At 43.0% G+C, this 15849-nt stretch overlaps 1 protein-coding gene across 4 annotated transcripts in view; it reads right to left on the bottom strand.

Moving 5' to 3' along the window:
* Positions 1–6644: 6644 nt before the first annotated feature.
* Positions 6645–15849, bottom strand: part of PCBP2 (poly(rC) binding protein 2) — a 28126-nt gene continuing 18921 nt past the window's right edge. For 2 of the 4 annotated variants that reach the window (XM_075265826.1, XM_075265828.1), the window contains 3 exons: positions 15382–15437; positions 13419–13588; positions 6645–7055 (listed from right to left, as the gene is read on the bottom strand). In XM_075265826.1, coding sequence (XP_075121927.1) covers positions 7019–7055; positions 13419–13588; positions 15382–15437 — 263 coding nt within the window. In that variant the 3' untranslated portion in view covers positions 6645–7018. Of the gene's footprint in view, positions 7056–8485; positions 9078–13418; positions 13589–15381; positions 15438–15849 lie in introns of those variants that run through there. The other 2 variants (XM_075265825.1, XM_075265824.1) reach the window with 2 other exon arrangements.

Here is a 15849-nt window from a genome sequence, read left to right as displayed (position 1 = left end):
AAAATGTTAGATATTCGATATTCGTTTCGAGTAGCCCCGCAATATTCGACTACTCGAATCGAATCCATTTATAATCTATGGGGGAAAAATGCTCGTTTCAGGGGTAGGCAACATTCGATCAAATAGAACTTATCAAGTCCACGAGTGAGGGTCGGGCTGGATCCTCCGAGCAGTCTTCTCCATGCAGTGTCCCCGCTGCATCTTCCGGCTCTGAATTCACTCTGTCAGGCACCGGGCCTGGGCAGAGCAGACTGCGTATGTCCGCACTACAAGAAAATGGCCGCTTACAGTCAAAATGGGTTTGAAAGATGTCCGGCTGTGAGCGCCAGTGATCATTTTATGCTCTCCGCCGCACAGAGTTGGACAAAATTGGACACAGAGTCGGACATGCAGGACTCTGTGTCCAATTTTTTAAAAAATGGTTTTGCGGCGGAGAGCATAAAATGATCACTGGCGCTCACGGCCGGACCCGGTCTGACAGGTTTCTGTCTTCTGCATGCAGAAGATGGAAAGCTGAGAATGGACTCCGGGCGCTAGTGTGAACCTAGCATAAGCTTTAACATTCTGTGACCATGGGCCATAGACACAATGGTCTGGAGCAGACACTATTCACTTCTATAGGAGAGTTTTCTAGGCAAGCCCTGTGACCTGGGCAGAGGTTATTGTGTAAGTAAGCTGTGAAATCCTCTATGGTGACTGGTGGATTCTGTGTCATATCTACATATAACTGATTATATATATATATATATATATATATATATATATATATATATATATATATATATAAAAATATTCTGAAAATACCTCCCAATGTGGACAGGTGCAAGCTACTGTGGTAACATACATAAAGACAGAAAAATATAAAAGAACAGAGATAAAAACTGCATAACAGCTACATAAATACTAATGTGGTCTACAGACTATATGAATTTGAGGTTCTCCATTGTACATATTTGATGAAAGGGTAGGAAACCCACCTTCCCCAGAAATCTCAATAAGGTAGGACCCTGCACTAATACCTCTCCTGCACCCAAATAGGAGTCAACAATGGTAACACAGGGCAATAAACATACCTCTCCTGGACAGGTCTACAGTGTGAACACATGGGAAGAAGGATCCAGAGCATACTCTACTTAAAGGGGCTCTATCACTGGGAAAAGTCATTTTTAACTAATCACATCCTTGCATAGGCTTTAGAAAGTCTATTCCACACCTACCTTTAGTATGTAGATTGCCTCAGTAGTTTCTGAATAAGTCCATTTTTATTCATATGCTAATTAGACTGGTGCACGATACATCATGCACTCCTCTCCTGTTGTTTCCAATGGGAGACTGCTGCTGCTGATGACTCGGCTTCCTGTTTGCCTCTTCACACATAGGAAATAATAGGAGAGACGAATGCTGCTGGGAACTTCCTGTGCTGGCTGGAAGCTCATTAGCATATGAATAAAAACAGATTTATTCAGAGACCACTGAGGAAATCTACATACTAAAGGTAGGTGTGAAGTAGCCTTTCTAAAGCCTATGCAAGCATGTGATTAGTTAAAAATGACTTTTCCCAGTGATAGAGCCCCTTTAAGCTTTGGGGAGAACTGAAAGGCATTCTCTGTTCCAAATAAATAGGCCTGTGCATATGTATATAGCAGGCCTTGTATGTATAGTAATAGGGTGTTGTTCCCTTCAGTTGGACTTGCACTCCTATTCAATTCCACAGGCCTATTTATTTGGAACAGAAGATGCCTTTCAGTTCCTCATGCTCTGGATCTTTCTTCCCATGTGTTCACACTGTAGACCTGTCCAGGAGAGGTATGTTTATTACCCTGTGTTCACATTGTAGACTCATATTTGGGTCCAGGAGAGGTATTAGTGCAGGGTCCTACCTTAATGAGGTCACCTTGTCGGGGCAGGTGGGCTTCCTACAGTTTGATCAAATACGTACAACAAAGAACCTCAAATTTATATAGTCTGGAGACCATATTAGTATTTTTATAGCTGTTATGTAATTTTTATCTCTGTCCTTTATTGCTCAGATTGTGGGCATTAGCACTGGGTCTTTGCTGTATTATAGTGCCCACTATATTTTAATACCTGACATCTGTCATAATAGTACAGCAAGTCAACAAGGGGTTAAAGAAATCGACAAATATCCAACATATTATATAGCAAATCCTTACATAGAAAAGTCTATAAGTGCTGCTGGAATCTGTAAGGTTCTGTTCACACAGGGCGCAGAATGGCAGATTTTGGTCCTGATTCAGGCCTCTGCCACAACAGTCGCGGCTTCTCGCTCCGGATTAGGCCCAAATGAATGGGCCTAGACCGGAGGGTGCTGCCACGAGGCGGATACCGGGGCTCAATCAGCCGCAGAATCTGCCTGAAGAAAGGGCAGCTCGCTTCTTTTTTTCTGTGAGTGGAAAAAAGTAAGCTAACGGTCTACATACACCTCTATTGTGAGAGGGCGGATTATGACATGGATTCAGCGCCAAAATCCGCCTCCTCTTGCCCCGTGTGAATGAGCCCTTAATCACTTTCTCTGATGGTGACAGGAGCTTTTTTGCATCCTCACCTGCTGTTCCAAGGAGCAGCTTATCCTGGAACATGAAGCATTGCATTTACTGTAGGGGGCGCTACTGGTCAACCAGTCAGTGCACGCACTTCACTAATGCAGGGATTTCCAAGTGACACAATATGATTTGTTGGCACCTTCTGCTAAGCATTGTATGTGGTGTCTAGTTTTAAGTTACAGTGGCACAGAGCATTGTCTGCCAAAAATATTGTAACCCGAGTTATTGTAACTTGAGGGATGGCTTGTATAAGGAAGAAGGTGGGGGGAAGGACAGAAGAACGATGAATTATTCTCCATATTCTAGACCTAAGAGGTATTACCCAGAATGCAGCGGCAGCGGTCTGTGCACAATGACTCATCCCTGCTACCGGGAAGTGGAGAGGAGACATTCCTGGAAATAGCCCATAATGTGTCCTGTGTCATACATCACACTGGCTCATCGCTGCTTATAGAACTATGAGCTTATCGCTATACAGGCTCCGAGAATTTATTTTTTTCATAATCAGCAATGTTAGTATTTAAAGCAATGACCGACATAGTCTAGGCCTGGGAATAAAAAGCTGATATTTGGGATTGTTTAGCAATGATATAACCCATGCACAACAAAAGGTACTAAATATATACATTACTTGTATAGAGATGCAATGAGAGCATAACAACTTCAAAGGGTTATCCTAAGGATAAGCTATTAATATTAGTCCTGTTGGGCTGACAACCAAAACCTCCCAAATAGGATATTTGGAAACAACGTAGCGCCTGGTATTGTTACATGGTGCCACACGGCTCACTTGCCCTATGATTTGCAGTGGGTTTGGGTACTGCAGAGCTGTGATACCATAACCCCCTGCTAGGAGCCCCCTGTATGTAACCAATACTAGGAGCCAGGCATCAGCCCCTCACATAACACTGAAGACCCCTATCCCAAGGCTACGCCATCAATATTCGAAACTGGACAAGGCTACAGTCACACGACAGGAGTGTGCACTTGGCTGTTAAAAAACTTTTTCATGGCCAAGTACACACCCAAGGGTAATCTGTTTTCACGGACCCCTCATTGAGATTGAATCTATTAAGGTATCAGTGGAAACTGCCTGTGAAATAGGATGTTGCGTTCTTGGATCATTCACGTGGACTGTTACAACAACGGTTGTGAATAGAACCGTTAAAGCCAAGATGATAATACAACAGTCATGTGAATGGGCCCTAAAAGTTTATTAACATGAAAAGACTCCAACCAAGTTTCACCAAATGCAGGGTGTGATGACAGCAGATGGCTCGGCCGTCATCCAGTTCTGTGCCAGAATATCCTCAGCTATAGACTCCAGCGATGTCACCTCACGTCCCCCAGATCCGGTGGTTGGGGAGCTTTAATAAGAGCTCTTTTCTTCTGATCTTCATCAATGAACACACAGCCTGTCATGTCAGCACATTCCTCCTCTTCCAATCCATCCTTCAGTTCCTGGAGATGGAGACGTTTTTAAGACATCCGCCATTATTGCACATGTAGTCCCATACTAGTCAGCCTGGAGGAGTTTCTAAGACTATGATCATGAACTACTTGTATCCAGTTTCTTCCCAAGCCTGCACGGACCAGATACTTTCCAGTGGTTTGCAACTACTTTACCCAACGTGAATTAAAGTTTGCTGCGCATGTACTAGCGTTACACTAGATTCACATTAGCACCAGGGTCTGCAGGATTTGGAGGACCCAAATAGCAGCGTTGGACTGCTACAATAGCAGTTACACACTGAGCATGATGGACCCTAATAACTAGAACGGTGTCTTTGTAGGGTGTGGGAATCCTCTTTACAGAACTTTTTCCATCCAATGTCTTCACTGTCTCCGATACATAAACTCTGCAGGTGTTAAATCAGAATAAAAAAAATACGTATATAAAATTGTTCATGAAGCCCCAACAATAAACCAAAAAAAAAAATTCTCTATACTGTCACAAGACCCTGTTCCAGGGGCAACACAGTATTGCTGCCTTGCAGCGCTGAAGTCCTGGGTTTGACTCCCAGTTTGTATGTTCTCCCTGTGTTTGTGTGGATTTCCTCCCATTCTATAAAGACTTACTGAAAGGAAAAATAAATAGTACATTGTGATCCCAATATGGGGCTCAATCTAAATTAAAAAAAAAAAAAAATTCCAACAAAATCCCTCACTTTAGCTGTGAGATACACTTACTATGAGGCAGTAGACTTTTGAGCAAGCTTTGATTTCCGGTCACTCACCATTTGCCACTGATGTTACTGTAACTACAGGTCACCGCTATTGCACCATCCTTTTTGAAGAACCCTGTAAGACGGACGGACGGACGCACACACGTGTATTCCCACACAAGAAACTTCAGCAACTTAAAATCCACAGTATACGGCAAGTCCCACTCAGGACTAGGGCAGTAAGATTCTGCAAAGGAGATTCTGTGTGTGAACTCATGCTTAAAGGGTTGTGTTTAGTTCCTCTCAACACACACCCGGGAGAAAAAAAAAAAAAAAAAAGTCAGTAGGTTTGTGTTGCAAGGATACCATTAAGAGAGTAGCCCAGGAATTTGACAAAACAGGAGATTGCCAAGAAGGTGTTAAAACTATTAACTCAACTGTCCCCATTGTCCAGTGGCTACATGATACAACCCAGTGACTTAGAGGTATCATCACCAGATCCTTTCCAGCCAGTGCTAAGGCCCAGGATTGGCGCTAGTGGTCTAAGGCAGTACAGGACTATGGCAAAGGCACTGCATACAGTAAAGAAAAATAGAGAACTGTAGATGGCACAGCTTATAATTCCAAATGGAATGTATAGTCAGGACAAGCAATGAAGATCAGCTAAAGTCCTTGGAGTATAAAAGAGCCAAGGAAAACGATGGAGGTGCACAACTACCCGGAAAAAAGCTGAACAGGTGATGGAACAAAAAAGAGCAGTAATGGGTGGGCACTCACCAAACATTCTCCAAAGGACGACAGTCGTCTTCTCTTTTCTCTAAAACATATCCTTTTATTAGGTGCATAAGTAAAAGAAATCCAAAGGGAGGGAGTGATAGCACAATTGGCAAAAAAGAGGCAACAGCCGTTTCGCGTTCACAGTCACGCTTCTTCAAGCCTAAGGTGCATTGCCCACCCATTACTGCACTGCATACAGTGACAATGGCCGCAAGAGTGCTGGCGTTTGTGTGGTGTTTTTTTAATATATTGCACCTTTATCTTCCTCTAATTAGTCCATTTCCTGCCAACATCTGACCTATCTGGTCTGTGGTCTTTCCATCCGCTGTAATAGTACAGCAGATGTTGGGTGTTTAAATATTTCGGGCACCATGTCTCTGCTGCTTCATACAGCAGAGACCCAGCACTAATACTCATGATTGGTGCCCCCACTGATCGCAGGCATCAGCCCCTCTGGTGCCTCGGTCAAAGCTGACCAAGGTGCCATTTTGTCAGGGATTACTAACACCTGGAACAAGCTCCAGGGCCAGCATCCCATTACTATGAACAGCCGGAGCCTTGTGATGGCTCCTAGGCTTGTCTTTAGTATATTTCTACTGCAGGCTGCTCTACGATATTGTAATGCATTGCGTAAGTGATCAGACTCTTGGGGGCTCCATACCCCTGGGGGGAGGGGAGGGGGGGGGTGTCTAAAAATACAAAAAGGAAAAAAAATTAAGCCCAAATACTCCCCCCACCCTCTAGAACACAAATATACTTAAATACTCTGAAACACATACAGGATCCCTGTGTCTAAAAATGCCCAGTGCAAAAAAATAAAAATAATCATAGCTGCTGCTTTTTCACTGTTTTGCCTCCAATAGAAGTTTGACTAAAAAGAGTGATCAAAGTAATAGACATTCCCCAGAGTGGTATAACTACAAACTAAACCTGACCTCTCACCCTACCCTAAAACAAACAAAAAAAAAATAAATTTATATATATATAAATCCATATTAAATTTGAAAAAAGTTCTCTGGTGGGAAGGGGTTAAGTCAGTCCTGTAGTTACTTACCTTTATTGCACCATTAAAGATTTATATATTTTCCTACAAAATGAGCCTGGAGGAGTCACACAAAAAATAAAAAGCACACAAGACTTCAGTCCATCTTTATTTGTTTTCTGAAAAATTCCTGACGTTACAGAACTAAATTGAAATGCCTTTAATACCCCACTCTTTACATAGTGACTTAAATAAAAAAAAAAAATATATAGGTAACAGGACAAACTTTTATAAAACTAAAATCTGTATCAGCAGGTTTTAAACAGCGGGAAACTGAGAAACAAATTGAGTTAAAAATGCTTTCATTAATTAAAAAAAAATAAATTGACGAGTGGATGAGGAAAAGCACGATGAAACTGAAAATTTGCAAACTAGTAAAACCTGAAGAAAAAAAAAAGAAAAAAAAAACTGTTTGCAGGGCTATGCAGACTGACATGAGCTAACAGGGAGGAAGAGATGTTGGAAGATGTTTAACTGCTTCCCATGCCACCAGCTTCTGAAGAAAGCCTAAACAAAAGAAACAGAAGAGTTCATGTAAAACCAGTAAGAATCACACGTACGGCATATACATTTGTACAGTGGCACTACATATACACATGGCAGAGTCTACAAGCTGTTGTATTGGGGATGTAATAAGCCTGACCATGAGATAGTCTTAGACTACCTGTAACTCCCTGGAAAGTAACTGCCTAATCCCAGCTCTGCTCTAGAGAGGAAAAATGCAGCCAAAAAGCAAGGGGGAAGCTTGGTTTCTTCTAGCAACAGTGCCACACCTGTCCATAGGTCAGTATATGGTACTGCAGCTCAAATCTTCCTCACACTGGACATGTAATATAAAGTGCCAGAGCCACAACAGGAGCGCAGCACTGCATGTCCTGTCAAAGGCGTGTACTTTGAGGACCACAGTAGTTCTCATTCATGTTGAGTGTACTCACTTGCAGGACATTCTTCTAGCAAGTCTAGAAGAGTCGTTTTATAAGGCAGGAGTTCAGCCATAGTCACACGGCATGGCGCAGAAAACGTTCAGTGTGAGGGCTGTATTTCCTCCATCCTAGTGAATAATGGCCGATCTCTGCAGTATTGTACAGACAGCTCTGTTCTCACTACTGTAGCAATCCCATCATTTGTGGGACTTACTGTACTGAACTCTCTGATGCAGGGAGTGTCGCTAATGTTCTGACCTGACTGTCTCAGACTAAACTTGCACACTAAGCACCATCGAGACAGCAGTCCTGTGACTACATCCTGATAAGGTGTGCACACTACTGTCACAGCCATGTCAGGTACAATACATTATAAGTCTTCGATGCAGAGCTCTGATACAGACGGGCGGCCATGCACAGATGGACAGTGCCAACTATTAGACAATGTGTGTGGGACCTCCCAAGAGCAGATGTCTTAGAAGAAGGGTCAGGCATGCTAGATCAGCCGATGACTGGTGTCTGCCAGTTTAGACCCCCTTCTCATTCAGGACATCTGCCCGCTCAGGACTTGTGCAGGATTTTACTGCCAAGCATCTCTAGCTGTTCTACAACATCTTATCAAACTAACACTCAGATCAATTGTCCTGACATGTTATGGGGAATAAGAGTACATACTACAGGACAACGCTGGAACATCCTTAACTACAGTGCTGTACCTCCTATTCATCCTAGGAATGTAGGAATTGTCAACTGGGCGTTACCATCCACCTTAAAGCTTTGACTAGAGAGTCAGGAAGGCTCACAACTGGCAAAGCCTAATTGTCAATTTTCTAGGAGGAAAAAGAGGAGCACAGCTGTAAGATCAGACTATCCAGAATTGTATGGCAGACGTGTCAGGAGAGGACGCTTTCTGACAATGTAGTGTAGAATGTATAACATGCAGACTGCTCATAAACAACTCATACGAGGGTTTGTCAAACTATTAGCTGTTTTATTGAAATACAGTGAATGCTGATAAAAGCCATAAACAGCTAACACTATTAGTAAGGTAAAGATGCACAAAGAGGCAGGAATCTACCCTCCAAGTCATTCATGAGCCCCCAGATCTTGCACACTAGCCACCCTCTAGATGGCTTCATCTGTAGCCGAATAGGGATGTACAGCAAATCCAACACGATAGACAGTCAAAGTGTTACATTTACAAGTTCAGTTTCTAGGACAACCCAAACCACAGGCTACTCAGTATGGAGAGAAGCGCTGCTTGTCCGATTTCACTTTAGAGTATTGCTGGGCGGCAGAGGCAGGAGCAGCAGAGGATGAGGTAGAGGAGGCTGTGGACACGACATTTAGAGCCAGGAGCGGGACAGGTTTCATGTCAAGCAGATTGGAGACACAAGGGACAGTCGAGGGATTAGGGAGGCTGGAAGGTGTTTCCGAGGAAGAGGAAGAGGAGGTGGAGGCTGAGGAGGGTTCGCCACCCCCGGTTGTGGAAGCGTTCACCAGAGAGGGGGCAGCATTGGAAGAGGAAGGGGTGGAGGGTTGAGAGATGCTGAGAAGGTCAGGGGTCGTGACGCTCTGGGAGGAGGAGGGTTTAGCAGTTTCTAGACTGAAACAGAGGAAAAAAGAAAAAAAGGGAACAAAACTAAACGGGTGGGTGGGAGAACAGGAACAAACGGAGGAGTACAGGAGGATAACAATGGAGGCTGAGAGCAAGCTAAACACTAGTGAAACCCAGATGATAAGCCCCTCAAGGACCCCTCCTGCTTCTAAACACAGCAAACTACAGCAAAGTATGAAATGCATCTTTAATGGACTGGTCCAGGCAGAACCAATACGGTTCTATCTAGTATAGGGCTGGGAGGGAAGAGTATGGTAAGCCATGGGAAAACCCATGCACCGCTCCCCTCCAGACCCTAGCCTAGGAAGAACCTAGTACAAGTCTTATCGAGCGTTCCTTAACCCCCAGACATTCCTTGTAAAAACCTAAGACACTAGTCAGATTTTGACTATGGCTCAAATATAGCTGACGCCTGTGCCTTACGCGCATGTTAACCCTTTATCATATATTATGCCTGTCTGCATTCCCGTCTTATAATTTTTTTTTTACATTTTATTTCAAATTAGACCTTGTATTTTGGGTACATCATTTTTATTACCTTTTGTTTTTGAGAGGTGAGGACCAGAAAAAAAAAAAAAAAAAAAAAAAAGAATTACGGCATCTGAAATTTCATGGTTATGGAATTTGTCGAGTAAAAGAACCTGCTATTTTAGGGGTTGTTACAGATGTGGCGATAGAGTACTATTCAAAACGGCAGTTTCGAGTAGCACGCACCCATAGCAATGAATGGAGCCGGCCGGCAGGCAGACGGGGCTGGCATCCTGCCGCTTAACCCCCTGTGGGCCAGCTGCGTCCATTCATTCCTATGGGTGTGTGCTACGCCTAACTACCATTTCGAATAGTACTCGCTCATCTCTATATGGCACGTCTGCTTTCTAATTAGTGATGGGGTTGATCTCATGAACAGAAGCCCATGTTACTACTGAAGTGACCCCCAAAAATGAAATACTTTATTCTTCTCTCCCTGCAAACTGCCAGCTGCATGAAGATTAAAGGGAAATCACGAGTCTATGCACCTCCGCTTTAACCAGTGATATCACAGAATCTACTAGGGTTACAATCAAGATTTTTGGCCCACAAGACCAAGATTGTAGCTCTGGAGTTCTATACACACTGCCATCTCTGGAGACTCCCTGGATATATACTGCTTGAGGTAAACTAACACTTTGCTCAAACTGCAAGCAGAGTTCATATTCCAGGACAGGTTACCGAAATAGCCACGAGTAGCCATTTTTACTCAGGAAATAAAGTTAGAGTCCGCTTGCCATCAGCGTTTCAAAGTCCAAGTCTGAAGCTTCACAACGTGCGATTTCTGGAACCCATTACTAACAAATGAAAGCATCAGCTGTAGTGCATGCATATAAAATGGATCGTACTAGTCAAACATAAGTCATCTGTATCCTGCCAAATCATTGGAGGGTTTTCCCAAAAATTGCAACAGGATAAATGCCTGATCGGTGGAGGAATAACCCAGGAATGCCCACTTGTCACATGAATGGAGTGATTGTCAAGCATGTGCACTATGCCCCATGAGTCTGCCGAAAGAGGCAAAGTAGTGTACTGTGCCATCTTCAGTAGTATCAGACTGTGAATGGAGTGGCAGTGCTTATGTGGGACCATCACACCATTCAGACTGGGAACATGGAACCCCTATTCTGGTGAACTTTGGTGTTCCAGAGATCAGGGTTACATCTATCGGGCTCTCATTACACATCCAAGCTGAAATCTTGGGAAAATATTTAAACAGTTTCAGCCCATCTTCAATTTAACTGGACACCACTAGAAGTATCCTATTATCCAAGCAAAGGGTTGTCCAAGATTTTCTCTTTTTTAATGAGCTATCCTGACATCAATGAGAACAGAGGTGCAGTAACAGAACCCAGCCACTATACAGGGCAGAGATCTCTGTACTAGAGACTGGAAAAAGCCCCGAACAGCTGATACATATGGGGGGGGGGGGGGGGGGGGGGCAGTTATCAGTCTCCCCAGAAACAAATTGAAAGGCTACGCCAAAAAAAAAAAAAAAAAAAATCCTGGACAGCCCTATTAAAATGTCACCGGCAGCCATAAAAGAGTTAGTGTGTATGGGCTGTATGCGCTCACACACAATGGGTTTTCTATATTTAAAAGAAAAAAAATATAATGCTGCAAGACAAACTCTTGCCAGAGTAAAAACAAGAAAACCTGAGCTTTAGAATTTACTTTATATATGCCTTACATTAAGATTTAGAGCACCAAACATGTCTAGTATTGCAGCTCAGTTTTGGTGAGGTGAATGGGGCAGAGATGTAATACACAAACTGGACAGGTGTTTTAAGAAACCTGCTGACGCTAGGTTCACACCTGCATTCTGTGGTTTCCGTCTTCTGCATGCAAGAAGACGGAATCCACAGACCGGGTGCGGCGGTGAGCGTTTTATGCTCTCCTCCGCGAAACCGTTTTTTTAAAATCCGGACACAGTACTGCATGTCCGACTGTGTCCGGATTTAAAAAAAACGATTTTGCGGCGGAGAGCATAAAACGCTCACCGCCGCACAGCTTTCTCACCCATTCAAATGAATGGGTGAGAAAGACTCCTGCAGTTTTCAGTTTCCTGCATAAAACAGAGGTAGGATATGGAAACCTGCAGAACGGACACCTGGGCACAGATGTGAATGAGCCCTGAGTCTTCCAGTTCTGGACAAACCAAATGTCGACGTGTTCCAAACATGGTCATAGCCACATTCAATAAGGCTACATTCACACGGCAGAAAGAGAGGAATTCCTTTTCATTTTCTGCAGCAGTGTCTTGCCACGATACCATTGTAGGGCATTCTGTTGTGGCTTACCACTGCTGATTTGGCATAGATAATTGAGCTGAGGAATCTGCAGCAAGATCAAGAAGAACGCAGCAAAAAAAAAAAAAAAAGAAAAAAAAAAAACACAACCCCTGCCTCCCTTTGAAAGCAATGAGGTTCAGAATCCAAGTGTAATCCACCTCCAAATCTGAAGTATTCCTATGTATGAATGCACCCCAAGAGGCTGCCGATTGTTTTGCTTATAATACTTGGCCATTAGCAGCCAAGTATTAAGACAGCCCTGAAAGTAAGCAATTGCACATTTTACCTCAATTACAATTAATGGCGACTTGGGTCACACCCCTTTTACATCTTGGAGGTTCGCCTGGCAGATTTGTTCAGAATGAACATGGCGGAACTGAACCCACCAGTATACGCTTCGGACCACCGAGTATAATTGGTCGCCCAGGGAAGGCGATCAAACCTAAAAACAGTGTTACTCACTGGTCCTGGATGTTGGTGCGACTAGATGCTGTCTTTGGGCCTTCTGCCTGACGTCACTGTGATTAGGTCTCAGCAGTCCCTGACATCAGGCAGAAGAGACCCTGAAAACAGTACTACGCCCCCTCTTCTGGACTATGTTGATCACCTCCCTTGGGCCTCCAATCAATATACTCTGGGGTTGAAGAGTCTGCAGAGTATAATAGCAGGTCCAATTCAAACACGTTTGGTCAGCACAAAAACTACAGGCAAAACCTCCAAAAATATACTGTAATGACTGAACTGAGATAACACATGCAAACAAAATCACTTCAGTCATCCTGGTTGGTGTTTAGTTTACTTTTCAATTAGGGTTGAGGCCCCACATTGCAGAAAAGCTGCATTTTTTGTTGCAGATTTTGCTGCAGTTTTTGAGCCAAATCTAGGATTGGCTACAAAAGGAATGGGAAATATAAAAGGAACATGTATACTTCTATCTTCTGCTCAACCCACCCCTGACTTTGGCTCGAAAAACCACAGCAATATTTGAAAAAAAAAACAAAACAAAAAAAACGCTGCGTTTCCACAATATTCAGCCCTACCTCAAAGTAGGGAGAACTAGCCTGGAAATAGAGTTTTACTTAAAAGCTAAAGCACGTGCACCTCCGGCACGGAATGCCGCTATGAGCAAGTTTGGAACACCACAAGGAAGCACCAAGTAGTTACTATGTGCACCTTGTATTAGGCCTCCATTGTAAAATTACCTATAGCCTGTTATAGAATATAACATCTACAAATTAATAGAGGTAAATAAAATGTGTAGTATATAGAACCTCTAAGATCTTTTACTTTTGAATGTTAGCTGATGTCAAACCCAAAAAGGAAAAGGAAAAGGCATAAAACAAACAAAAAAAAAACCCCTTCCTGTTATAAATCATACAGATTACAGGTGAACCACCTACCTTTTTTTGAGTTTGCAGATACAAAATAGGTCAGAGCTCATTTCTAAAGGTTTCAGGGACAGATATTGAAGACTCACTACAGTACTAAACAAAAAACCTAAATGTCTTACCTGACATTGATAAGGTATTGGGCCAAACTAATGCTGGCTGTTGATCCAGTAATTGTAACCTGACGATCAGTGGAACCCTCCACAGGGTTAGCGATCTTAATCTGTGCTCCAGACATCTGGCGGATCTCATTTATTTTAGCTCCCTGACGTCCGATGATGCAGCCGATCAGCTGAAAGACACAAGATTACTGTCATCAAGCTGTATATAGTTATCCAGGACATGCCAGACAGCCCACTTAACCAGTCATTGGCAAGAGCTACAATTTCTGTACGGTAGGCGTCTACGCAGTCACAGGCATTGCTAGGACATCCACAATGTCTGACAGGAGGGGATGAGAGCTAGGACTCCTATGGTTTCTCACAACCTTTTTTGTTGGAATGTCATGCCTGAGCAGGTAACAAAAAGGCACACGAAACAAGGATTCTGTGCTTTATAAGGGAATATATCACCAGAAAAATTACCCATTTAAACATTAAGAATTTTTCTATGTCACTAAAAGTACTATTATCCTACAATTCTCATTCTGACTGCTGCAAAGAACCCCTACCGCACTGCCATCTACATCAGGCAGCATTATTATAGAAGATAATACAGCTAATCCATCCATGTATCAGGACTGAGTCAGTAGGCAAAACTACTAAGGGCGGGTTCACATCTGCACCCAAACTCCGTTATGCAGCTTTCCGTTTCCTGCCCGAGAAACTGGGCAGGAGACAAGCCGGCAGGCAGTTTTCAAAGCCATTTGAATGGGTTTGAAAAGTGTCCGGCCGTGAGCGCCGGGGAGCGTTTTGTGCTCTCCAAGGCGAAACCAGTTTTTTGGTTTTTGGTTTTTTTTTAACTGGACATGCAGGACTTTGTGTCTGGTAAAGAAAAAAACAAAAAACAAAAAAACCACAAATACTGTTTCGCCACGGAGAGTATAAAATGCTCCCCGGTGCTCACGGCCGGACACTGTCCGGTTTCCATCTTCTGTCTGCAGAGATCGGGCGCAGATGTGAACGAGCCGTAACTTTCTACAGCCTGAGGCTAGGTTGAAGACTGTTGCAGAGACTGCTGAAAACTGGCAGAGGAAAGGTCCTGAATGAAGAATCTTTTCCTCCACCATTTTCACTTTAAGAAAAAAAATATACACACAAAAAAAAAAAAAAAAGTTCCCTTAGTCTAGTTTTCAGGTGGTCCATTTTCCAGAAGGAATGAACTTTCTTCATTATTCATGCAGCTGCCTATAGGGCAGAGTCTCCCACAAGTGTGATGGAAACCGGCTGAATTGTAAGCTTCATTTACAGAAATTGTCCTGGCAAAATCATATTATATGCCAGCCAATGGTCTTGGCAGGCCTGGTTAGTGTAACCTTCTAGGTTTGCAAACACACAGCCGTTTCTTCATGCAAATGAATCTAAGGCAGTTTATGCCCATCTAATAGTTTCACAGATTGTGTGGCCTAGTTTGTGGCAAAGTTAGGTCACTTTTTTTGGCACAAGAGTGACCCATTTTAAACGACACTCCTTTGTCAAGCTTGTCCCAAAAAAAATGGCCTTAAACTAAATGCACTGAGATGTGCTGCATTTTAATCCACGGTAAGGGTGCATTCACACGGAGGAAAATGATGAGGAATTTGGTGTGGAATTTCAGCGCTGGAAAAACAAAATAAAACCTGCTAGCAGAAAAAGGAAGCCATTGAAATCAATGGGAGGCTTTTTTTCAGCGCTGAAATTCCACACCAAATTCCTCCGTGTGAATGCACCCTAAAAATTCTGCCCCTTACTGCTCTTATAGTCATATAGAACTATATGCCTTCAGTACCTAGAATGCCATCTTAATGGGAAAGCCATTCCTTATAAGACTGCAGCATATACCAATAAAGTTGATATACTGAAGGCTTTAATTTAGGAGGCTCATACATTGGCTACAAAGCTGCTCAGTTTTATTAGTAGTTATCCGTCTTGGAGTGGTCATACGTACATCGTTTGGAATGGTGAGTTCATGGGAGGTCGTCTGAGCTGAAGCATCGATACCTCCTAAGATATAGAAGACATGTGTTATCACACTCACAAAGTGATCAACGCCCTCTTATGGAAAAAATAAAATAAAGTTATTTCAACCGTGACTAAAAACTCAGGAGAGGAAAGCTATCGTGTAGCCCCAGTGATCATGAGAACAAGAGTTCCTTGGACACCTATATGAATAAAACAGCAACAGCGTGGGACCTCCACCAATCCAAAGTGAGTCTTATCTTGTGTATAAGTATATAGAGATTGTGCCAAGTAGGCCGCTTTAGGGACCAGAATTACCTTGTTCCTCGAGGACAAAGTCAGCTGGGTTAGGGAGTTTTAGAATTGCAAACAAAAAGTTATTTTGGTAAATCCTGCACGTGCCAAAGAAGTAGGCATTGCAAAGTGTGAAGTCACAAAAAAAAAAAAAAAAGTTAAA

This window comes from Leptodactylus fuscus, chromosome 2 (assembly GCF_031893055.1).
Source record: "Leptodactylus fuscus isolate aLepFus1 chromosome 2, aLepFus1.hap2, whole genome shotgun sequence".
Taxonomy (NCBI): Eukaryota; Metazoa; Chordata; class Amphibia; order Anura; family Leptodactylidae; genus Leptodactylus; species Leptodactylus fuscus.
Note: the sequence above shows the minus strand (reverse complement) of the source record. Positions and strands in the feature narration are given on the sequence as shown.